Raw genomic sequence first — 26,493 nt, 5'->3', positions numbered from 1 at the left:
AGCTCTGAAAAAAACACAGCTAATTTCTTAACATATATTAAAAGCTGGTCTTTTGTAAAATTTCTTCATAAAGGAAGTAGAACCAATACTTTCTCTGATTTTGGCTTGCATGTATTTCCAGAAAAGAGTGAGACGGTCACTCCTGCTGAAGCTGCTCCAGCCCCAGCTGCCTCCGAGACACCTGCTCCACCAGTAGAGAACAGCCAAAACACAGAAGGTAACAGAGAACTAGCACTGTTATCAAGTCTGATTTATTAAGGAATTCTTTCCTTTAAGAAGGAAAGAATAGGAACAGGGAATCCTTAAGTCAATGAAGTAGAGACAGTAGCTGAAAGCAGATCACTAGTGATGACTGATAATAAATAAGGAATCTCAAGAGACAGGAAACATATTGGTATCTTGAAATGACTCTAAAAATTCACTATATAAATCGTAACAGAAGCTGAAGCAGAAAGTTCTAAGTAGTAATTCTGATGTTTATTTCAGTTGCATCTGCTGGAACTCAACCAGGTGAGCCCCTGGACCCCATTGGGCTCTTTGTGATGAGACCCCAGGATGGAGAAATTACTGTTGGTAAGTACGTCATGAGTGATAGCAGTGCTGGAACAGAGAAATTAAATGCTATTCAGAATCTTATTTTAAGCTACTTCCCTTACAAGGTGGAAACATTACATTCACTGCCAAAGTGGCAGGTGAGAGCCTGCTGAAGAAGCCATCAGTGAAGTGGTTCAAAGGGAAGTGGATGGACCTGGGAAGCAAAGTGGGGAAACATCTCCAGCTACATGACAGTTACGATCGAAATAACAAGGTACAACTAGCAGAGCAAGGTTCTCAGTCTTCTAGACACTAATCTTTAATCTGGGGAAAAGATAAAACTAATAGAGAAATATTTTGATACTAAGGTACCCAAAGCTACACACAATGCTATACTTACGTATCGTCTATGTTCTGACCATAGGTGCAAGAGACAAGCACTAGGTACAGACTCCTGCACACCTTATCTATGATGAAATGAGACAATGTCTGGAGGTCCAGGGAGGAAGTATTGCGTTATTTACTGTAGGATTCCCTCCATCTTCCTCTTAAGCAATAGATACTTACTAAATTTAAGAGAATACAGTAAATCAGACATTTTAGTCTATCCTCATTTTAAAAGATCAAGCAGACAGCTATCAGTGTTGAAATGTATTGTTCTTTTGCATTGTCTAGACTACTTTGAATAGCTGACTTTCACCACAAATGTGTTCAAAGATACAGACAGAGGAATACGAGAGGGTCTGTACCATGACTTCTCATCCTGTGTGCTCTACAAAACACTACCACCCTCTCCTGGTTGGAACAGAACAGACTTGCTCCCATTAGCCAGTGGCTTTGCTGTATTTTTTAATGTACTGTACACATTCTGGTAGAGGTTACACCTGGTTAATGAAAGCTCTGATCCTCTTTCCAATATACATGGAATGAGTGCATGTGATGACTAGATGATCCTTGTGGTCCCTTCCAACCCTGACTGATTCTATGACTGACAGTACGTTTTGGTAATACAACATTGTATCCTCTGGAAGATCTGTTCCGACAATACTTTTCAGCTGTCCTACTGAGCTAGGGGGCATATGTGTAATTTTTATGACAATACTGATGTTCTTAATTCTAAAAGTACACAGAGGCCTATTTCATCCCTTGTCTATTTCTCTCCATGCCCTAATATGCTGTATTTGCTGCATTCTCATTCTCTCTTTTTCACCATTTAATTTTCTAACTTATATCAGTGGTGTCTGTTCTAGATCTACACCTTTGAAATGGAAATCATAGAAGCAAACATGACTTTTGCAGGAGGGTACAGATGTGAGGTGGCTACCAAGGACAAGTTTGATAGTTCAAATTTCAACCTGATAGTCAATGGTAAGATGAATTCCTGCCACCTTGTTTCTGTCCTTTAGTATTTTTTTCTTCCTCTTACCAGAAAGAATTGTTGGTGGGGATAGAGTGGCTATCAGACAAGCACAGAACTGAAGTATAGACCTGAAGAGATACAGGTGCACTTACAGAGTCCCACAGATGAGGACTGGGATGTGTTGGTAGAAATATAGAGCATAACTAGTAACAGTTAGACGTCATTAGAGTCAGAACTGTGATGCTCCTAAAGCAAGCATACAGAAATCAGTAAATCAGTCCAGCTATTCTTTGCCTTTATACTCCTTTCAGATCCATTCTTTCACAGTATTAATTTCCTCCAGAATAAAAGAGAGGTCCATTCTTACCTTGGCAAAAGTCTGGTACTAAAAACGGGATACTTGAAAAGAAACAAAAAGGGGAAATGGATGGATTTAGACATGCAACACTATTATCAATTCCCTTCTTCCTTATAAATCCAAGTCTTGCAAAAGCACCTTGTGATAGAAAAATCACTTTAGGTAACTCATTTTACATAATACATCCTGCCACCCTTACAACAGCTACAATGAAAAAAATGATTTTTGAAAAGAAAGTACATTTCAACATCAATTGTGCCCTACCGTGGAAACGTTTAGTTAAAACAGTAAAAGCATGGACCATCTGGAAGAACCAAACATTTGGAATGTTTCCTGTTTCAGTGATTCTCTTGAAGGGACTGCAACATTAACATGTGTCCAGCAACTAATGAACTTCATATGCAAAGACACAAGTTTATTGAAGTTACACAGTCAGCAGTGTTAACTTGTGAAATTTCACAAGTTGGCTGTAGGACTCATAATTTAAGACTGCCTGACAACAGTTTTTCTCCCAGTAATAGCAGGACACCTATACCAAGAGAAGCCTAGAACAGACTAATTAAGTGCTCTCTATGCAACATCCTCAATGGAGTTTCTGCACATTTCTGCGTATTTCCAGGAATCTACCTTTGCTTTCAGATGATAAACTGCAATTTATTGTTAGTAATCACAGTAAGTTGATTTGAGTTTAGATACCCTGTGCAGCCAGTATTGAAATTAAATTTAGCAGCAGGAGAACTGACACACATGACATTAGACAGCCTGTCATGCTGCAGGTTGTTATGCAGCATGAGACAGAATTCGGTTATACACAAAACATTGCATTTTGGAAGCTCACTAGTGAAAGCTACACTTTTAGAGATAATTCAATCTTTCAAAAAGTAATCAATCACAATTTACAACATAAAAATTTTTAAAAAAAGGTCTGCAAAGAAAAGGCTTTAGAAATAACACTGTATTTTTGTACTGTTGTGACTTGCTCTCCCATTCTTTTTGTCACAACAGAAGCACCAGTAACTGCAGACTTGGATATTCGTGCTGCCTTCCGACGCACGTGAGTATGTGCAGTAGAAACTTACACAAATTAGACTGCACTTCCATGCAGAGTTCACTACTTTCCCAGACAAAGCTAACTAAAAGCAGAGCAGTTGTACAAACAACCACAAAGATAGGGATGTCTACTAAGAAAACTTTTCTATTAAAAACATATTTCTATCACTAAATTATGAAAAAAACATTTCTATTAAGAACATATTTCTACCACTAAAATACTATAAAACTAGAAATTATCTGACTTTAGGCTAGGTACTAGCATAATAATCATGCTTGTCTTAATTAAGCAATTGATAATGTGTATAATTCTACCAAGAACTTCAGTACTTATCTTCCAGATCTCTAAAGAGCATTCCAACTGTTGACAGTAGAGAAGGAAAAGAATCTGTGTAGCGCCTAGCCTTGGATCTGGTCTGGCTTGAGGAACCGCATGTACCCTCATACAAACATTTGCTAAAAAAAGTATAGTTTGATGTGATCTCTGTAAGCACCATATCATTGATAACATTAATACAAGCATTTAGGATGTATTTGTTTTCATGTTCTGTAATTATATCAATTGAATGAAGACAATGATGTGTCTGTGTAAAATATCAGACATATGTAGGTCTCAGATCTTAAAGCCTGCAAGGTACTGCCCTGGTGTTGAAAAGTCTATCTCATCACACCTGTCTAAATGGGTATAGGACATAATGAAATAACGTCCTTCTATTTGTAAAACTTCTTAAATTTTTACTTAGACATTAACAATGTGTTTTTTCACTGCTCACTATTTCTTCTCCCTTTGCATAATTCAGATTCTGCCTTTGTTTTTATGTATTTTCCCAAAATCACTAGATCAAGTTTATTCCAACAGGCATCTACTTTTCTAGTGTAGGACACAAATGATCTGTGGCAACTCCTTGAGTTTTTCCTTATATGTGCAATTTTTATATGATTTTTTTTTTAACGTTCAATCACAAAAAAGCAAAAAAGGCTGCAGAATTTATCTACAATTGTTGTGATGCATCTTAAATAGGGGGTATTCCCTACACACCTGTATTACATTATTTCACTGCAGTGAAATTAGGTTAAGAATTTCTCTTTTTGCTAGCAAAAATAACAGAATTTAGCATCATAGGGAGTATAGCCCAAGCAGCTTCAGGCTGTTCAAATTTTCATTTTTTTCAGTAAAAATGGAGCCAAATTTTGAACTGTTTAAATCTGAAGCTTTGTCTTTAATACCCTCACTCAGGAGCCTGGCAGGAGGGGGGAGACGGATGACTTCAGCCTTTCTCAGGTAGCCACTGTCTGCGTCAGCAGACAAACTCAAGTCTAACAATGAACTGTCTCTCTCTGCTTAGGAGATGAAAAATAAAAAAGGAAAAAAAAAAGAAAGAAAAAAAGGGAAAAATAATTAAAAATAAATTTAAAAAAAGAAAAAAACTACAAAACTAGCTGATAAATTTCAAATAAACCATCATTTATAGTATGTAGTATTTATATGAAATGAATAATTAAAAGTAAATAGTATTGTAAGATGAATGCAAATAACAACAGAGTAGTTTGACAGTACATAGAGAGGCAGATTCATCTACAGAAAAGGCATGTGTTTGGCAAGTGCCATCTTCTCACCACTGTTGGAAGGAATAAAGTAACTACAAATTACATGCATGTCTGCCCCTCTGTTTACATGTTTTCCTCTCTGCTGAGCACATACTCACTTAAATTACCACTGCTCACAGAAATAAACCAATACATGAGTATATGAAGATGTGTTGCTTCCTGGCACTCTCTTTGTCCTAGTATCATTACATTTCCCACCCTATCCCTTCTGGTCCCAACCATAATGGAAATAAGTACCCTGAGAAAAGACCTAACTCTGTGCATGTTAAAGCAGTTACTTCAGAAAAACTAAACACGGCTTGCTAGGCTTTCCTAACAATCTGATTTAACTACTACCTGGGAAGCAATACTGTGATTAGTTATTCTCCCAGCTGTAGATTCTGATTCTCTGAATATTTGATCACAAGAAGCCCTTTTTAAAGGGATCATACCAGTGATTTTTATGTACATTTTATGCAAACATCTTCCGACAGTAGGGAACAAAGTGGCCAAAAATACACTTTTCTGTTTGAGCATTATAGCCAGAAAATCATCCTTTCCAGTACTGTACTATCTTGAAAGCCATCACAGAAGTAAAAAGGGTACACATACATTCTTAAAGGAAAAAAATCTTTTCTCACAACACATACAGTAATTCAAAATTGTTACTTATTCTCACTAATCTTACATTCTGAGCAGCACATGAAGTTTGCCACTTCTCTTCCATTTCATTAAGAGTACTGTTAAAATGCTCATAATTAATCTTTTGAGCCTATTCCCTTTTTAAAATATTTCTCCCAGATGTTTCCTGAGTTTTCCTGATGTTCTGATTTACACTTCTATAGACCAACTGTAAAGCAAATAGCACTCTGTACTGACAGAGACAGCATTAAGAGCTACCACTACCACCAGTACAACTGAAAAGAACAATTTCTGAGTGTAAATCTGTAATTAAATATCAAGTGTTGCTGCTGGAAGAATATGAACGCTCTGAGACGGCATCACAAGATTCTAATACTCAAGGCAACAGAGATGTTATGGAGTAGTTAAACATTGATAACGGAAGCCTGACATGAAGAAAGTACATTTTGACTTTCTGAACACTGAATCCAAAATACTTTTTTTTTGCTAAGTTGAATAATCAATAGTCATGAAATCCGGTGTAACTGCCAATACTTCTATATCAAATTCCTTAAGTGATTTTCAGAAACTAAACTCCAAGAAGTGATTTACTATGTACACTGTTTTCACAGTAGATCTGTACCTCAAATGTTTCTAATCACAGACAAAACACATTTGATTCAGAACACCAAGAATAATAATGTGCAGTCCATCTGAGTTTACTGTTTGTAACAGACAGAATGACATACTAAAAACCTCCTGTTTGTTTGTTCTTGTTCTCGCAAATCATCACAACATCTCTTGCTGAACAAGAGCATATTGAACCTCATCTCAGGATCAGAGTCAGATCACATAATTCCTCCTTTAACTCTCCCAAGCACCAATGATGTAACATTTTTTTCAGTATAATGAATTCTGGCATCACAAAGAACCTCAAGAAACAATTGGGGGGTGTGTGTCTAGTTCAGACTAAGAATTTCCACAAAAAGAATGGTTCAACACTGCCTCACACTGTAAACAATATTCATATTCCTGAAACTACAGCTTTCAAAAGCCCTAATGATACCAAAGGAAAGCTCCTGCAACATCTCTATGAAACTGAATACCTTCCAGATCAATATGACCACCAAACTAATACACTGTACTTTACCCATAATCAGTACAGAAAAAATACCAAGTCCATTAAACATTTTTTAAGCCTATATGAAGACAAATATGGACAAAAGGCCTAACTAAGTCACCTTCCATATCAGTCCACATTCTAAGCCATTCTAAACCCATCTACAAAAATATATTGTCTACATAATGATACAATCTCATAAGGTATTCCTATTTCCTTCTGAAACTAATTATGGCTTTCTGTTACCACGCAGTACTGAGGGACATGATGACAGTGGAGAGTTTAATTTCAGTGCGCTACTGAAAAAGAGGTGAGTAAAAATTCATAGATTTAGAGAAATAAAGTAACCATTTTCTGCCAAGAATCTCTGAAAGCCATAAAAGTGAAAGTTGCATAAATTTAGAATCCTGGTAATTTCCCTAAAGCAGATCATATGTCCACATTCAGGTGAAGGGGGAGAGAATTCAGTGCAGTCAGTTGTAGTTTTGGGCATAATACTTTGGTGCTGGCAATTAACAAAATCACCTTATTTTGGCCACTTGCCTATAATACTTCATCAAAAGCACTGGAAAAAGGATGATAAGTAACTATGGCAATTTTTCCAAATATTCAGCATTTGCTGTATTTCTGCTGAGTTTATACAAGAAAGAAAAAGAGGGAAAAAAAAGAAAAAGGGAGGGGTAAAGAGGGAAAAAAAACAAACAAGGGGGCAGGAAGAGATTGATCTTTCCAAAACAGAAAAGGCTGGGAATAGGGTAGTTACGTGCTTCCACCAGGACTCGTAATGAAAACCCTCAAAATACAACGATAATTTACAGTATCTGTCCATAACAATACCTTTTAAAGAATTTTCTGTCCTAAATTTTCACAATACTTCCCATCAGAGAGCTGTGAGGACAAGCCTTTTTGTTAGAGCTCTAGATGTTTATATTACACAATACAATTATATTCTATATAGCTGCTTAGCATATATTAAGAATATATTCTAGTTGTATAAATATTACATAAATACTTCTTACTGTTCCAATTCCAGTTCTTATTTTATGCCTTTTTTTTTTTTTGGTGGAACTTTCTCTCCCATTCTCATTCTTATTTGCCACATCTGTTTTCATTACATATCTTCTTGTTTTTCTCTTTTTACCATCATCTTAATCTGGATGTTTTGGATTTCACTGATGCAGAGAGTAAGATTTCTATTTTGTCTTATTATAAATGCATGAGTGAGACTGAATATGAGAACCACTTGGTGTGAAATAGTGCATGCATGTTTACCATTCTTACATGTAGAGCATGACAAAAATTAGATAGTATGAAAGAAAATTACCAGCCAGCAATTTCTGAGACAGATATGCTTTTGAACAGTTAGTAGAATTTAAGGTGGATCACTCAATACAAATCAATGTATTTCTCTGAATGTCCTTAAGTTTTCATCATCACTTCCTTTTATAAGCAGTTCTAAATTGTCTTTGAATGCCCAGATTTTCTCATAACCTGATGCTTTAAATTTCCATTGTCGTCGAAATAATTTTCATGACATGCCTGCTGGTGACTATCAAATGTGCTGAAGTTTTGTTCCATCCATCCTTGAACATGTTACATGCATGTATTACTGATGCCACATTCCATAAATACACAGGCTTCTCTGTTACAAAATATTTCTTTTTATTCCAAGTAAAGTTTCCAATGCTCAGTATCATCCCATTACTCCAGACATGTTTCCTTCTGCTCACTGCCCCTGGATGCTCACTGTGTCTTTCCAGCTTCTGAAATTACTGTCAACACTTACTAGACTCATATTTTGCAAATCTAAACTTACTCTGTTTGAATTTTTACAATCTGCTCCTTGGGTGAATGTTGTGAATTGGTGTTCAGGGTCTGCTCAGATATCAGTATCACTATTTTTAGAAAGTGTTTTATCTTCAGAAGGAGTGCAGGATAAGATAGACATCTGAAGTAGCGTTTTTACAGAAGGCAGTAAAGCCCATATAGCCTCATGTTTCACTCAGGTTAACTCACCCAAAGTTCAGTGGGGCAAACAAGGTCACATGGAATACAACCACAATGCTCCAGAAGGCCAGCTAGATGACATTGACAGTATACCTATCAAAATGGCTTGTTTCATCATGAACCCCTGAGAAATGCGAAACAAAACGTGCATTAGAATTTTCCCTGAAGTAGGGAAAATATGCTTTCTCAATAATGGTAGTAATCAAAACGGTGCAGGTTTGCGAGCTGAAACGGAGCAACTGTGCACACATTCTAACTCCTGTAGAAAAAGTAAGGCAAAATTAACCGTTGATCTCTTTTAAAAAATGTCAAATAAGTGTAGGCCAACATGAAAATATTTGCACAATTTCACACTCTGACGCCAGCTGGAATGAAGTTGCTAAGTACTATGAGCCTCTCTCCTACTATCTTTCCCTTCTGCTTTCATTATTAGTTTTGAGCCCTGATAGAACTCTATAAAGTAGTAAAAATCCCCAGTATTTCCAGAAATGTTCAGTTTGTGGCTTTAATGATTTAATTATTTATAGTTGTAGTCAAATAATTAAAGAAGCTTAGAAATTTCACTGTATGTTACCAGTTTTTTCAACCTTTGAGTTACATAATCTGCTAGTGAATTTATGCATACTGATAAATTCACTGATCCTAGTTGTTTTTCACAGCTACTTTAGAAGTAATTAGCAGATCCTTCAGGTTTTGCACACCATGGGTTGAAGAACACCCCTGTATTAATGAGAATTGATAGGCATAAATATAAAAAGGGATCTCATGCTGAGGAACTCTCCAGAGCCATGCGGATTCAAATAGAACTGAAAATTACTGCTTCTGCTTTGTCCCACCTAATTTACAAATCCCCGTCAATCCATGGGTAATGAATACTACCACTATAACAAAAAGGGCTTCATTTAATACACTGTCTCCTATTGCTGTAGTTTAATTAACTGGTGTTGACATACAGATGTCATGGGCCAAGGAGAGGTCATTGGGAAGAGGAAGGGAACAGCTGTCACAGAACTATTAAACACGATAGTGAGCAGAGACCTTGAAGGAGGTGACAGCTGACAGGATCCCATCAGTTGATGGTAATGGGATAGGAAGGAACCATCTCTGTGATGCACAAAACTATTTTTAACTCCTCCACATATGTTTAAAACATCTCAGCTGTATATTCCATTTACAGCAGCTTCACTAAGCTGCACCTTAATGCCCTCAAAGTGCATAGTTAACCTATGAGGTGATTACTCTGAATAAGGATCCCCCAATATCAGGGACAGTAACATAAGGGTGGAAGAAGCTTTAGGAGCCCAAGTACTACCAGATTTCTTAAATGCTGCTTAGTTCCTGCTGCTAGTGGAAGAGTACAGCCTTGCTGTGGAAACTGTCTCCATGAGATCAATGTTTTAACCGAAACAACATGGTGAAAAGTACTGGGAGTACTGGTCAGAGGCAGACTTCTTTTCTTCACAACCCATTAAACCCTATACCAGTTACAACCTTTAGCTGTTACTACCATTTTACATGCAACTTCCAAGTCTTTTCCTCTCATTAGGAAACATTAGTGCTTCCGAGGAAGAGACTACACTCTTGCTTGCGAGCAAATACCTTGTAGTTCAACTTGCATGTACCAAAACAGTACTGACAGATATAACACTGGGATGACACTGAGTAATGGAAAAGCTAAAGCTAAAACTGAGGAAGTCTTCACAAGAGTGAGATATACCAGACTGCCAAATTGCTTGGGAGATATTTTTTTCATCATATATTTAAAAATAACTCACACAAAGTATTTGTGAAAACTCCATGAACAATCCTGCCTTTGAATATTCAGGTAAAGAGGTATATACAGATGAACATAAATAGACAGACTGAGAGACCACCAATATTTAAATAATACCCAAAGGAAAATAGTAACATTTGAATATGTTAAACCTTTCTTATTTCCTGTGATTTTACACTTCCTTCTGAGACACGCTTTGTTCAGAGAACATTAATTGTAGTAGTACAAAGAACTCAGCACACACTAGAAATGGTTCATGTTCCTAGTTTTATGTGCTTGTATTACCTGTACCAATGTATATGTATTTAGAAATGCTTTAAAGTTGCTAATTGATATGATCAGGGCAACTAACCCAAGAACTGCTAATGTTAAAAATAACCTCGGTCTATTTGGCAAATCAGTTCAATTGTCCTGCCCCAGTTCATTTGTAGCTGCCCCTAACTACACAATAGATATCTAGAGAATAATTCTGATTAAATTTGTGAGTGCTGTCGATGCAGTTACGACAAAGCACGTACTCAGCAGCCTGCACTTATCACAAGGAACCCAAACTAAAGGTACACCTATCAATTCATAGAGTGCTAGTGAGGGTTTACCAAATGCTAAACCACTCCAAAGACAGACAATACTGCAAGCCGTATTGCAGCTCAAATTCACTGAGCTGAAATCCTCTTCTTTTGCTCTTCTTCTGTTAAAGAGCTACAGGAGTTCTGGAAATCCCAAGCCTGGCCTGTTTAATAAACATAGTGCTCCAGTTACACACAAGCCTTTTTCTAGCAATAAAAAGAGTTCTAGATACGTCTGGTTATACCTGCTGTCTAGACTGACTACAGCCATGATATTTTAAAGTAATAGTATTTCTCACAGACTAATGGGACTGTTCTTTTCCTGGAAAAAAAAACTGGAAATATGCCAAATAATCCTCCACCTTTCTCTGCATTACCTGCTGCATAACTTCTTCTTGGGGTTTACCACTGAATATGGCTTCATTGCAAAGGTGTGTTCTGCTGCACTATAATCTTCTTGGTGCTGGTGATTTCAGAAACAATAGCCCCAGGAGATTCCTTTTCCTAAAGAAATTTTATAGAAAACATTCCTTCTTTCATCCTTTCCCTGTTTACCAAAATGCAAACTGACAGGCAGCTCCATGACAACAGCACAAAGTAGAGTAATTTGTTTCCCTGTCAGGCAATCAGCCATAGTTAGCAAAAAGCAGAAGTGCTTATACTTGCAATATAAATTGCAGCGTGTACAAGGTGCGGGAGTGAGTTTGGTTTCAATAGGGAACAGCATTTTTCTTTAGCCTGTTTCAGAGCTTTTGCATGAGCTCCTTCCTCTCCCAGCTCCTGAAGTACAGGCTTGTTCTGCTAAAGGTAAAGGTGACATTCATGGCTCTCTTGTTTTAACACGATGCCCTCTTTCCTGCCTACTGCGATCTGTGTGTTTTTCCAAACGGTTCTCTGCGTTGTTCTGGAGTACAGCAGCTTCTTGCGCACAGTAAATCGGTAAGGTTATATCGATTTCCTATTCTATTCACGATCTTAGCATAAAACATATGATGACAGAGAAAGAATGTTATCTTTTTCACAACCAGACAATGAAATTTTCACTTGGTTTTACTAACCCAAACATTGATTCTTCCATAATCACTAATTCTTTGGTCATAATATAAAACAAGTAGTTCCTTGTAAATATTGTCTTGTTTGCCACTACTCACCAGTCTATGCATCTTTTTGTTTCATAGATTACTGTAGCCAACAATTGTCTTTACCATAGATGGCAAATATTTTAATTCTCTCTGACACGTTTGTGAAGAGAAAGACTGCCCCGAGTAGGAAAGGGCGTGTTTCTTGCTAACATAAACCAACTGCCTCGTTTTCAAGGCGTTCGCAGGATATCAATTCAGTTCCTTGCTTTGCCACATATTTCATGTATGACTAACACTGGAAAATAAGTTTCCTTTTGTTTCCATTACACATCATTAAAGGGAAGTTAATATTTCTTTGCTTTGGCTGTTACAAAGTAAACCCTTCAGGATAGTGATAGGATTTTAATCGCTGTATATAAATAGAAGTAAATCCAGTCATCGGGTTTTTCATTATTCTAGGTACTAATAGAGCAAAATTTAGACTGCTAAACTCTTTATTAAGAAATGGCTTCATCAAGCCAATATACAGCTTGCCAAGCCTATGGCTGTTTTTAAATCCTCTCAATAGTGGCATTTAGATACTCCAATCCCTTTCTGCAGAGCTGAAGCAAAATCTGAATCACAGTCTGATGCTGATGTCTGGGAAATCCTGAGGAAAGCTCCTCCTTCTGAATATGAGAAAATTGCTTTTCAGTATGGTATCACAGATTTGCGTGGGATGCTCAAACGTCTCAAACGCATAAAGAAAGAAGAGAAGAAAAGTACAGGTTGGTGAGCTGTACTTATTATAAATATACGTGTACCTGTCTTCTTCTTTGGGAGTTCTTCAAATAATGGTATCAGCTGGACAGGCTCCAGACCCAAGAGAAAGAGAAACAGACCTTCCTATTCCAACTGTTACACAGTTTTTATGTACGAAATACTGATTACCAAAGGCCAAAGCTCTGAGCTACCTTAGTCTGAAACTCTGAATATTCTTAACCTGTTAATTTTACTTGTTTCTTCTGCTCTGCCCCTCATCTATCCTTGAATGTTAAAATACACCCCTTCCCACTCATCCCACTCCAAAAACTGGTCAGTATGTCAGGCATCAGAGGTATCTTTACATAATCTCATTTCCATAAATCTTAATTATTTGATTTTAACTAGTTCATTTAAAAGTCTGAAACAGAGAAGACAAGCAGCCATTCATTAGTACTGAGAAAATCAGTTTCATTTCCCTACATGGGCATGCATAGCTGTAATTCTATTTAGGATATGCTGAGTGCATATTCACATCTGATTTAGAATATTCTACTTTGCTTATTTTAGTTTGTATCACATGCTTTTCACTCCATGTTAAGTAACAACAGAAAACAGAACAGGATGAAGAATGAACAGAAATGGTAAAAATCCAAACAGTGATGTAGCAAACAGGGAAGTAAGTAAGTGGGGTTTAGGTGATAGCAAAGAACAAGAAAGGGAATTAAGATTTACTTTACTGACAGAAAAAAAGTAAATAATTACTAAAGGTTTTTTTGTTTGTTTCTTTGTTTTGTTCTTCATCATAAGCATTCCTTAAGAAACTGGATCCAGCTTATCAAGTAGACAAAGGGCAAAAGATTAAATTAATGGTTGAAGTTGCTGATCCGGATGCTGATGTGAAATGGCTGAAGAATGGACAGGAGATCCAAGTGAGCGGCAGGTAAACTATAAATATAGAAAATCCAGAAAAGAATGGGCTACAGCTCGGACAAAGAGGGCAAACTAGTTTTTCTTAGAAAGGAAGGAGTTGATAGTTGGACTAGAAAATCTTAAAGGTCCTCTACAACCTAAACTATTCTGTGATTATAGGAAAATAGGGAGAAAAAGAATCTGCAGAGTCTCTTGGCTCGGGGTCAGTCTACTCATAACTTTTCTTTTTCTTCCCTCTGCTCTACATATCTACACATGGAACTGTGTACATGGATACTTACACCTAACTACTTAGCAAGTAAGTCCTCATTATATTCTGATCTTTATGTGTATATCCAGGGTTCAAAATAACTTCCTCATGATAGCTTGCTTTCAAAACCAACTTCCAGTGATTTTGTGCTTAAGCTGTGACAAGGCATGGTGGCTAGATGTTAGAAAAGCATCCAGCACCAATTCACAGGAGTGCATATCCTTCACACTTGTATGAAGATTTATCCCTCATTTCATATGCTAGTTTTTCAAGCACTAATGCTGTCACTGAGACAGGGATAGGGCTTGAGTCTTTACACAACTGGCCACCGATGTCAATAAAAAAGTAGGAATATTTTTCTCTGGCAGGCAGGGGAAGGCAGTGACTGGGTCAAGAAAGAGTTACTCTCTGATATTTGCATTCTTTTCCAGATATATTTTTGAGGCTGTTGGGAACAAGAGAATACTGACTATAAATCACTGCTCTCTGGCTGATGATGCAGCATATGAATGTGTGGTAGGGGAGGAAAAGAGCTTCACAGAGTTGTTTGTAAAAGGTGAGCAATGGTAACAACAAGCTTGAACAAATTCTGATGTGTATTGAAGTAGATATTTTTCTTACAGTGAAATGAAGGAAAATTTTCCCTACAGCTGCAACTAAGAAAGCACAGGAAAACAACACAGTAAAATTACCATTAATTCTCATTTGAATTTAGGTCTTCCCAAAAATAGGGCTAGAAACTTACTTCTAAAATTGCATTCCACTCCATAAACTTTGCATTGCATTCCAAAAACATGTACCTCAATCTCTACAAGCAGTCAAGTAGTATAGAAAACTAATACCTCCAGTTTAGAATTTCAGAATATATACATCATTGTATTCTGTCTCATGAAGCAAACCCCAAAAGGTCATTTGATAATACTATGTGATCCAGCATAGTAAGTATTAAGTTCGAACACAGAACATCACCATGTATTTGGCCAGGGGTTCTTCCTGTGCAGAGTGGTGAAATCTACTTCTGCTCTTCAGTCTTCTGTAACACTGTTTTAATAAAAATCTCTTAATTTCCAGAACCTCCAATCCTGATCACTCACCCACTGGAGGACCAGATGGTAATGGTTGGAGAGAGAGTGGAGTTTGAGTGTGAAGTGTCTGAAGAAGGAGCTACTGTGAAATGGTAAGGGAATTGAAAAGGGGAAAAAACACAAGGAACGTGAAACCGTATCTCTGCAGACCAGTGTCTGTCTTACATGAAGAAGGAACTAAGAGGCCAGAATAGGGCAGAAAAGAAATTAAGCATAGACATTTTATAGAGTCTCTTGAATTTCTTGTTCGGTGTTCACAGGATGCTATGGACTGTACCAAGCTCTTAGCTTCTAAACACTCGACAACAACATCTAACTATTGCCCCAACCATCAGATCTGTATTGTTACAAGTTTGCTATAATTTATAGAACCTTCTGGTCTTCTCAACTGCAGTGAAGGTTATTTTTAAAGTACTTTTTCTTAGCTCTCCTGAGACAAAGAGGGAAGGTTATTGACTTCTTTTAACCTGTCTGTTGTGGTGATCCCGAAAAGCTGGTCATTATGCATATGCAGCAATGAGGATTAAGACGACAAACGTTTAGATCACAGAGTCCATTTGTCAGGCGTTCCAGCTGAGCGGAAGCTGGAACGTTCAAGCTGCTTGGGCAGGCACAGCATGCAGCGCTCACATACCAGGTCTTAAGCACACTGTTCTCACTTCATCTCTCTAACTGATGAGATTCTCTCCTGCTTGTTAACAGCTTCAGGCAGATGGTTATCAACTGTTCCCACAATGCCCATTACATTCCTGGAAAGTGCCAACCACTCATCTGCTCTCCCAAAGGAAGGAACTGAGAATTTATTTAGAGTCCAAGAGCTAGTAGAGCTTATGCGTTGCACTACTGAAGCCACACACATAGGCACACACATGCTATTGTTCAGGAACTGCTTACAGATGCCAAGAGATGGGGACAACCAAATCTATCCCTCTCAGATCAGTGCAGCTGCCACACTTTGATCCTCTCTGCCTTTGAACAACTCCCATATATCTTGCAGAGATGCTGTATGTGGGATGGGCATGTGGTGTGACAAGGACAAATCAACAGCTGTCTCAGCCTGAAATGCAGCAAGTGTTCAGAGAAACTCTTCAAACCATAGCAACAGAAAGCTGAGCAATTAGATATTGACACTGTGCTTTACTAGTTTTATTAGGTGACACTCAGTCAATTCGTTCCGGCAACAAGGGGAGCATTCTGGACAATGGAGAGAAGTATCCAGGGAAAACATGAAAAACAGAATGGATGAAAGAGTTCGAGTTTCATGGCTCATTAAGCAAATGCTCAACAGTTTATGCCAAGTAACAGGCACTAATTCAGGGCACCTGTTACAGCTCTTGCATCCGTTAAAACCTGGGATATGAAATCACAAGCACATGGACAAAAGCAATTATGTGACTTACAGAGGGCAGAAATAAGGCTTACAGTCTCATAGGCATAGCCATCAGACTGGGGCTTGGAGAACTCATTATGTGGGTCTCTTCACAGTAATCAGCAAAGAATATTCTCTTGATCACCCTGAAAGGTCTCAGATTATTACTATGCAGTACTATGGAACAGTTATTTCAGAACTTCAGATGGTCTTGGAAATAATATCATCCTTGAATGAAAAGGTGCTATAAAATACATAATCTTTATCTGATTTTTTCACCCTTGAATGCTGGATGTATCATTTTATCAGCTCCAAATGAAAACAAACTCTAGGAATGATAAATCTGTGTGTCCCCATTATCATATAGTACCTAATCAGTGACATCCCCAAAAATATTCACCAATTTATCCTTACATTATGAACAGGATATAGGAAAGCATTTCTAGACAGAAAAAAGAGGCATTGAGAGGCAAAGCTGAGAACAGATTTTTGACCTTGCAGATCTTCAGGACTTTGACACACTAAACCATGGCTGACTTACCTATTAGAATAGAATAGAATAGAATAGAATAGAATAGAATAGAATAGAATAGAATAGAATAGAATAGAATAGAATAGAATAGAATCAAGAAGGCTGGAAGAGACCTCAAAGATCATCGAGTCCAACCTGTCACCCTAAACCTCATGACTATCTACACCATGGCACCAAGTGCCACGTCCAATCCCCTCTTGAACACCTCCAGGGATGGTGACTCCACCACCTCCCTGGGCAGCCCATTCCAATGGCCAACCACTCTCTCTGTGAAGAACTTTCTCCTCACCTCCAGCCTAAACCTCCCCTGGCGCAGCTTGAGACTGTGTCCTCTTGTTCTGCTGCTGGTTGCCTGGGAGAAGAGACCAAACCTCTCCTGGCTACAACCTCCCTTCAGGTAGTTGTAGACAGCAATGAGGTCACCCCTGAGCCTCCTCTTCTCCAGGCTAAACAGTCCCAGCTCCCTCAGCCTCTCCTCATAGGGCTTGTGCTCAAGGCCTCTCACCAGCCTCGTTGCCCTTCTCTGGACATGCTCCAGCAATTCAACATCTTTCCTAAACTGAGGGGCCCAGAACTGGACACAGTACTCAAGGTGTGGCCTAACCAGTGCTGTGTACAGGGGTACAATGACCTCCCTGCTCCTGCTGGCCACACTATGCCTGATGCAGGCCAGGATGCCATTGGCTCTCTTGGCCACCTGGGCACACTGCTGGCTCATGTTCAGGCGGCTGTCAACCAGTACCCCCAGGTCCCTTTCTGCCTGGCTGCTCTCCAGCCACTCTGACCCCAGCCTGTAGCTCTGCATGGGGTTGTTGTGGCCAAAGTGCAGCACCCGGCACTTGGACTTGTTGAATGCCATCCTGTTGGACTCTGCCCATCTGTCCAGCCTGTCAAGGTCCCTCTGCAGAGCCCTTCTACCCTCTAACAGATCAACACCTGCTCCCAGCTTGGTGTCATCTGCAAATTTACTGATGATGGACTCAATCCCCTCATCCAGATCATCAATAAAGATATTGAACAGGATGGGGCCCAGCACTGATCCCTGGGGGACACCACTAGTGACAGGCTGCCAGCTGGATGTGGCACCATTCACCACCACTCTCTGGGCTCGGCCCTCCAGCCAGTTCCTAACCCAGCGCAGAGTGCTGCTGTCCAAGCCACAGGCTGACAGCTTGGCCAGGACTTTGCTGTGGGGGACAGTGTCAAAGGCCTTGCTGAAGTCCAGGTAGACTACATCCACAGCCTTTCCTATGTCCACCAGGCTGGTCACCTGATCATAGAAGGAGATCAGGTTGGTGAGGCAGGACCTGCCCTTCCTAAATCCATGTTGGCTGGGCCTGATTCCTTGGCCATCTTTCAGGTGCCCCCAAGACAATCTGCTCCATGATTTTCCCTGGCACTGAGGTCAGGCTGACAGGCCTGTAGTTCCCAGGTTCTTCTGTGCGTCCCTTCTTGTGGATGGGTGTCACACTGGCCAGTTTCCAGTCTTCTGGGACCTCTCCAGTGAGCCAGGACTGGTGGAAAATGATGGAGAGAGGCTTGGCCAGCTCATCTGCCAGCTCTTTCAGCACCCTAGGATGAATCCCATCAGGTCCCATGGACTTGTGAATATCCAAGTGACTCAACAAGTCTCGAACTAATTCCACATGGATTTCAGGAGTACAACACTGCTCCTTGACCCCATCGACCAGCTCAGGAGGCCAGTTATCCTGAAGTCCTCCTGCCTTACTGTTGAAAATGGAGGCAAAGAAGGTATTTAGAATCTCAGCCTTCTCCTCATCCTTAGTTACAATGTTACCCTCCACGTCCAATAAAGAGTGGAGGCTCCTCTTGCCCCTCTTTTTAGCATTAATATATTTATAAAAATGCTTTTTGTTGTCCTTCACGGAAGCAGCCAGTTTAATTTCTAACTGTGCTTTTGCCTCTCTAATTTTTCTTCTACATGATCTAACAACATCCTTAAACATATCACTAGTTGCTTCCCCCCCCTTTCCAAAGGCGATAAACCCTCTTTTTTTCTCTTAAATCCTTCAGGAGCTGCTTGCTCATCCAGGCTGGTCGTCTTCCCCACCAGCTCGTCTTACGGCATGTGGGAACTGCCAGTTCCTGTGCCTTTAGGAGCTCCTGTTTGAAGCAGGTCCAACCATCCTGGACCCCTTTCTTCTTAAGGGCTGTTACCCAGGGAACTTTCCGAATAAGTTGCCTGAACAACCTGAAGTTTGCCCTCTGAAAGTCCAAAGTGAGGGTTCTGTTACTGCTCCTCCCTATCCCCCTGCATATTGAAAACTCCACTATCTCATGATCGCTGCACCCTAGACAGCCTCCAACCATCACATCTCCCACCAGCCCTTCTCTATTTGAGAACAGCAGATCAAGCAGAGCCTTACCCCTGGTAGGTTCACCTAAGAGCTGCATCAGGAAGTTGTCATCCATGCACTCTAGGAACCTTCTGGACTGTCTCCTCTCTGCTGAATTAAGTTCCCAGCAGATGTCTGGTAGGTTAAAGTCCCCCACAAGGACAAGGTCTGATGATCTTGAGACAGCTTCCAGCTGCTTATGGAATATCTCATCAGCCTCCTCGTCCTGGTTGGGTGGTCTATAACAGACTCCAACCAGGATGTCAGTTTTGTGTGGCCTCCCTCTGATTTTAACCCACAAGCATTCAACCCTTTCATCTGCAACCTCGAGTTCTGAGGCATCAAAGGATTCCCTAATATACAGGGCCACCCCTCCTCCTCTTCTCCCTTGCCTGTCTCTCCTAAAGAGCTTATAACCCCCCAGTGCGGTACTCCAATTGTGAGAATCGTCCCACCATGTTGCATGTTATTGCACTAGATGTGCTTCAAGTGCAAGGCTGAACCAGATGACCTATGGTGGTCTTTAAACCAATACTTCTAAGTTCTATAAAATCCTCCACTTACTCTTCAGTATCAACCGATTCTTCCATTTCTTTGCTCAGCTTATGACAGGGAGGCCTGTAATATTACCTTATATGAGGTAATATTGCACTTTTCACTGCATCAGTGCATTATTTTAAGGCAAATGAAATCTAGGTCTTAGATGTTTACAGTTTTATCACTCCACTATTTGTCAGTACACCCCTCTGCTGTACTCATGTGTACTGTACTCATACACAGCATCAGCAGTGCGGTAAATTACCAAAACAAACACAAGTACTATTTCCTTCCCAGGGATTTAAGTTAATAGATTATTGTTAATAATTTATTTTCATTATTTAAACAAGATTTCAAGAGCTCTCTTACCAATATCTGAATAGAGCATTCAGATATTTTTGATGAGATGTGTCAAAATACACCATGAAAAAGAAATTTAAGAAGTTCAGTTTCAGAGCATGTAGTTTTGCCACAGCAGCATGTTGAACCTCTGGATTAAATTGTGTTCTCAGGAGTTCAGCAGAGGTTTATTCACTGCACTGTAGTAGCACGTGTTCCAGAACCAATCTGCATGAATGAGAAATACAATCCTCAGGAGAGCATTTTCCCATTCAGCTCCAGACTATAGCCACTCAGCAGGGAGAGGAAACATTATCCAGACATAAAAGTAAGTGCTGTGTTTCATATGGTTGTTACAGACATCCTTTGTTTCCTCCCTTACTAGTGTTTTAGTCCTGTGATCTGGAAGGGAGGATAGTGTTTTTTCTAAACCAACTATAAATTACAAGGTGTGCTCTAAAGAATAATTAGGAGGGAGTAAGTTGCTTAAAGTTTGATCTTGTGATTTACTTCAGGAAACTTTTAGGTAAAAGGTTTCCTTGCATACATCTACCCAGAGATTAGTGCCATAGTATTTAAATGAGACCCTAAGCAGCATTTCAATTTGCTATCATGTAAGCTCACCTGTTAAGATGAATGATCACTGCTAACAAACAACAAATGGTAAAAAGAAAATTCCTTACTCTATTAAAAGCATAACAATTTTTTCTTCCATGTATCAGAAATTTTTGTTTACAAACTACAGCAGTAGTCAACAAGTAGCATGAGATATATATATTCAAATAATGAGAAATATGAAATGCTACAAAACGAGTAAGCTGAAAAAAAATCCAAGTTATTTTCTTGTAGCCTGTTTAGGTTATTCAGAATTAGGAACGGGAAGTCTTATGTATTTTTGTGTCACCTTGTCTAAACAGTATGAAACCTCTCTGCTCGTTTCCCTTTCATGATGACTGGAAATTGCAATAATTAAATGTCCTCCCAGGGCGGATAGTGAAACTTAATTGAACAATATCTTAAAATACGGTGGCATTCATGAATAGAAAGGGCTAGCCAATCCAAAATCCGTCTCCGTTTAATTCCATCATAGTATTTTCTTCTTTTACTAATACCCACAAAGCATGAACTTACAACAATTGTAATCCACATCAAGAAAGTTTAAGATTTTAAGGCATTTCCCAGTAAATTCCATTTACCTCACAGCAGCTGTTAAGACGGCACACTCCCGGCTGGTGAAGCGTCTTCAGCCCTGTGTATTCTTGTGCCGGGTTTGTGTTTGGGGAGCTTCTGAGAGAAGCTTCGAGAAGCTCCCCCGACTTCAATGCATTCTTGGGGTTCAAGGTCAGGTTCATCAACGTTTCCACACTAATGGACTTACTTTAAAAAAAAAAAAAAAAAAAGGAGAGAGAAAACACCAACCAAAACCTGGTGGGCGGGTTTTTCTGTTTTGGCGGTTCTTTTGTTTTGGAGAGGAGTGGGAGTCAGAGAGAGCATGGGAACACTGAGGTCAGTGAGAAAAGGGGATGGGGAGGCAACCCGGAGCAGCTATTGCCCTTCAGCCTATGACAAAATATCAAGGTGAATGCCTGCAGCCCTTGGAGATCAACAATGTGGAAGAATCCCACTTGCAGGACATGGAGGACCCCACGCCTGGCCAGTTGGCTGCTCCCGAACAATCTGGTCGCAACACTAAGGCCGGAAGCTGCAGCTCTGAGGGGAGCTCGCGCTGGTCCGTCTCTGGGAGGGGAACTCCTTCGTAAAAAGCTGCAGCCCGTGGGAAGGACTCACACTGGGGAAGGTGGTGGAGGACTGTCTCCCGTGGAAGCGACCCCCATGCTGGAGCAGGGGCGGACTGTGAGGAGTCTCCCTGCTAAGGAGGGAGAAGCAGAGACAACATGGAACAGGCTGGCACTGACTGCGACCCCCAATCCCTGTGCGGCCGCAGGGAGGAGGTAGCAGAGCTGGGCCTGGGAAGAGAGTCGGCGTGGGGGAAAGGTGGTGAGATTTTTAACATCCAGTTATGCCTCTCATTGCCCTACTCTGATTCAGTTGGTGGTGGTGTTTAAACCGATTCTGTTTTCCCAAGGTGAGGCTATCTTTTGCCCGTGGCTCTAAGGGATGGCTGAATCCTCCCTGTCCTTTGTCTCGACCCAGGAGCCTTTAGTTGTGTTTTCTCCTCCCCACGCCACCGACCGGAGCGGTGAGCCAGCAGTTGGGGCGGGGTTACTGCTGGCTGGGTGCACTCAAACCATGAGACTTCTACAGCATTTAACATGCTTTCGTGTTTATCTATAGCATATAGATAGTAATAGTGAAGGAATTCCTCATGAGTGAACTCTCTTGAAACAGAAGTCAAATACCTTGCGAACATTAATAAGCTAGAAGCATTTCAGTTTAGGTTACGCTGACATTTAACAGTCTCTTTTTTGCTAACTTGAAAGGCTGAAAAGATTGGATACTTTCTTGTCTCTTGCAATTTCTAGTAACATTGAGCTGACTCTCATTCTCCTAACCACAGAAAAATGACTCAGTGCTGTTTGGCATTGCAGGGAAAAGGATGGAATTGAGTTGACACGGGAAGAAACATTCAAATACCGATTCAAGAAAGATGGCAAAAAGCAGTATCTAATTATTAATGAGTCAACCAAGGAGGATAGTGGACACTACACTGTGAAGACCAATGGGGGGGTATCAGTTGCTGAACTAATTGTACAAGGTAGGCACAGGTACCAAAGAAACAGAAAAATGAAAACAGGCTGAGGGTAACCTTCTCCAGGATAGTGCATAGGAGTAGCATAATCCTTATGTCATGGAAAATAAAGACTTCATAAGGGGCATAAAGTTTGATAATAAAGGCCTCAGTGAGAAGTCAGATCTGTGTGCTGGATGTAGTAAATAGCCTGCTTACCTACTTAGTCCTGTTAAAGCCCTGCATGATATGTATTGATGTAGGAAGATAGCAAACCTTTGAACAACTTTCATATAATACTCTTCCCCAAACACCTTGCTCAGCCCTAGCCTCTTCTACTGAGTAAATCCACACCGTTTACTTTGCAGAGCTATTCTGCTGATGTGTGTATCAATTATTCTTACAATATCAGAGAAAAAGCTGGAAGTTTACCAGAGCATTGCAGACCTGACAGTGAAGGCACGTGACCAGGCAGTCTTCAAGTGTGAAGTTTCGGATGAAAATGTGAAAGGAATTTGGTTGAAAAATGGAAAAGAGGTGGTTCCAGATGAAAGGATAAAGATCTCCCATATTGGCAGGTTAGTCTTGTTTCAAAAAAGCAGTGCAGGCTTGGGTATTTCATTACAACCCACAGAACCTATTATCTCAGGGAACAGGAATATAAAGGAAGACTTTGTCCTGACTCTAGCTAAAAGGGAATGTTAAAGCCATCTCATATTAAATCAATATATAGTCACAGACTTGTTGGTATGCATGCAAGCTTTCTGTGATAGTATGTTTTGCATATATGCCATCAGTAAGTCAGCAGGATTCATTTTCAGTCTTCATTAGGATTTCACGATTTCCTGTGTTTGAACAATCTAGAAAATACGTTGATAGCTTTTAAATTAGCAGTAGGGTTTAAAGGGATTAAGATAGCACTCGATGTATAAGCCTCTTCAGAACAACTAGGGTTTATATTAACACAAACAGTTGCACAATTCTATGTTCAAGCTTCTTAGCACTTGAACTACTACTGGAAATGGAGACCAAGAAGATTCAGAAGATACATAAGCATTACCTATTAGGTAAAGTCTTCCTTAGTACTCCCTTTCTGTATTGTTTTGAACTTAGTCATACAAGGATGGAGCATCAGTGTTTGGCTTGTTATTCCAGAACATGTTGTAGTCACAATCTGATCAAACGAAGCCAGTCAGCAGTGTTACAACTGCCCTTGTAAAGATAACAGACTGGACTAAAAGCAAAGAAACTCCTTCCTCTATTCAGACTACACCAAAAAAATCCATTCATAGACAATGTGATAAGGATTTGCTCGAATACTGAAAGCAGAGCGGTCTACAGCCCTGGTGGTGATTGATTTGATGTTAGGGCAAATATTAACGTCTGTTAATAGCCTGTAGCCTGCACCTTGTCTTTTAAGATAGCCCTGTTTCTCCTGGAGAGGTAAAGTAAGGGAGTGGGAAATATTTGTTCATATTTCCAGAATCCATAAGCTAACTATTGAGGACGTAACACCAGATGATGAAGCTGATTATTCCTTCATCCCTCAGGGATTTGCTTACAACCTTTCTGCCAAGCTTCAGTTTTTGGGTAAGTTATCTCAGAATCTGCAATGAGAATTCCAGAGGCATAAAATGATAGCATTAATTGTGGTAATAGCAGGAGGGAGTATGCAGAATCCCTCCCTCTGTCTGAATATAGGTACATTGCTTTTTCCCTGTTTATTTTGTTATTATCACATTGTTTAACAGAGCCTGTTTTCTCGTTTATTGCATTAATCTGTTGATGTATATGCCTTGTGAGGTTTAATGATGAATAGTTTTAAAATTACTTTGTAAGTGCAGACACTCTATAAATTCTGGTTTCCGATCTATTTCTCCTATCCACTCCCTTCTTTTTTATTTTCCAGAGGTGAAGATTGATTTTGTACCACGAGAAGGTAAGAACAGCAGTCATTATTTAAATGTAAGTAAGCACATTTTCAATAGCAAAGGAAGCAGTGGTTTTTAATTTTAAACTTAATGTATGAATATTCAAAATTTTGTTTTCCTTCCACACAGAACATTCAAACTATATTTATAACTTATTTTCTCTGTCTTTGTTATAGAACCTCCCAAAATCCACCTTGACTGTTTAGGACAGTCCCCTGACACTGTTGTCGTGGTGGCTGGGAACAAATTGAGACTGGATGTTCCCATATCGGGAGATCCAGCACCCACTGTCATCTGGCAGAAAGTAAACAAGGTAATGTGTAACCTGGGACAATATCTGAGAAGAGGAAGTGACAATAGGAAATATACTTTCTTACTCAAATCTTACCTTGATTTAAAATTCTGAGGTACATGTGTTTTCCTTTTATTTCTAGGGGTTTTAAATCTCTTGTTGGCATTTAGCTGTTTTTGTGAGAGTCACCTTGAACCATTCTTTGTCAGAACTGTTCGCTGTTTTCTGTTCCAGAAGAATAGAGCGGAGCTGTGTATGAGTAGACAGATGTGTACATGCAGGCACTAGGATACCATACACACCTATTCTATTCCTACCTGAGAGAAAAACAAATATGTGATCATTCCATCCCATCACCTTCACCTGATAGGATAGACATGTTCTGGAGATTGCAGCTTCTTTTTGAATCTTTCTCAAGAATTCTATAGTCTGAAGTAAATACCATGTTAGCAGACCACTGGGATAAAGCTGTATTTGCTGTAATGAAAATAGAGGACACTTGCTGTTTGCCTTATCAAAGCAATTACAAAACATCAAAGAAAGAATTTAGAAGCTAGACATAAGATGTTAAGTGAGCTTCCTTTCTGGCTATCTCAGAACATCTCTACCCCTCACCATCTGTGGGGTCTTGATCTCTTAACTAGCACAAAACTGACAGAAATACTTTGCATAATATTGTACATCATCATTGCACTTTCCATAGGCATAGATATAGACAAAATAATATTGCCAATTCTATTAATTTCTCCAGTCTCATTTATTAATGATTCTTCTGCATTCTTTGTTCATGTTAGCATATTTAAAAACATTTACAACTTTTTTCTGCAATGCAGAATTAGTTTGGAAACAAACCCCCATGTTTTTGTCTTTTGGGAACCAAGACACAAGTTCCTCTTACAAAATTATGATTGAGTACCAGACAACCCCTAAAACAGTGTTATTTTTAAAGCGTGAAGTTTCAGCTTACCAGTAGAAGCCCATCTTGATTTGGAGAATGTATAACATATATTTAGTGATTAAATCCTAAACAAACAGTAGCACAGCTTCATTAAACATTGTTTGCTGTGTTTGCAGACCTGAATATATTTCCAAGTGTTAAAACATGTATGTTGACTTGATGTCCCATTGGCACAGAAAAAAAGTAATCCTTATTTTTGTAGCTATACAAGATGAGTAATTAGTACTACAGAACAGAGAGAGATTCACAACCACTTACAACTCTCCTGCAGAATTGCCATACATCTCTTTGTTAGGCTGTAAATCTGGGTTTGCTTGCTTACCCTTCCCTTAACTGGCTGCAGTCTGATACAGCTGTTTCCATTTCTGGTTTTCATTTCTGTATCAATTGAGTTCCTTCCCAGGTCACTTGTGCCCTCACT

The 26,493-nt window shown here is 39.5% G+C and overlaps 1 protein-coding gene across 1 annotated transcript in view; it reads left to right on the top strand.

The window, feature by feature from the left end:
- MYBPC3 (myosin binding protein C3) overlaps window positions 1-26,493 on the top strand; it is a 58,070-nt gene that overhangs the window by 10,806 nt on the left and 20,771 nt on the right. The window contains exons 3-21 of the mRNA XM_054400259.1: window positions 122-217; window positions 487-573; window positions 660-808; window positions 1,785-1,902; window positions 3,258-3,306; window positions 4,540-4,584; window positions 6,884-6,940; window positions 7,812-7,814; window positions 11,893-11,916; window positions 12,660-12,826; window positions 13,611-13,743; window positions 14,029-14,031; window positions 14,415-14,539; window positions 15,055-15,160; window positions 22,752-22,918; window positions 23,304-23,469; window positions 24,375-24,481; window positions 24,801-24,830; window positions 24,999-25,135. Coding sequence (XP_054256234.1) covers window positions 122-217; window positions 487-573; window positions 660-808; window positions 1,785-1,902; window positions 3,258-3,306; window positions 4,540-4,584; window positions 6,884-6,940; window positions 7,812-7,814; window positions 11,893-11,916; window positions 12,660-12,826; window positions 13,611-13,743; window positions 14,029-14,031; window positions 14,415-14,539; window positions 15,055-15,160; window positions 22,752-22,918; window positions 23,304-23,469; window positions 24,375-24,481; window positions 24,801-24,830; window positions 24,999-25,135 — 1,769 coding nt within the window. The remainder of the gene's footprint in view (window positions 1-121; window positions 218-486; window positions 574-659; window positions 809-1,784; window positions 1,903-3,257; window positions 3,307-4,539; window positions 4,585-6,883; window positions 6,941-7,811; window positions 7,815-11,892; window positions 11,917-12,659; window positions 12,827-13,610; window positions 13,744-14,028; window positions 14,032-14,414; window positions 14,540-15,054; window positions 15,161-22,751; window positions 22,919-23,303; window positions 23,470-24,374; window positions 24,482-24,800; window positions 24,831-24,998; window positions 25,136-26,493) is intronic.

This window comes from Indicator indicator, chromosome 4 (assembly GCF_027791375.1).
Source record: "Indicator indicator isolate 239-I01 chromosome 4, UM_Iind_1.1, whole genome shotgun sequence".
Lineage (NCBI taxonomy): Eukaryota > Metazoa > Chordata > Aves > Piciformes > Indicatoridae > Indicator > Indicator indicator.
The sequence above is the reverse complement of the archived record's forward strand: the minus strand, read 5'-3'. Positions and strand labels throughout refer to the sequence as shown.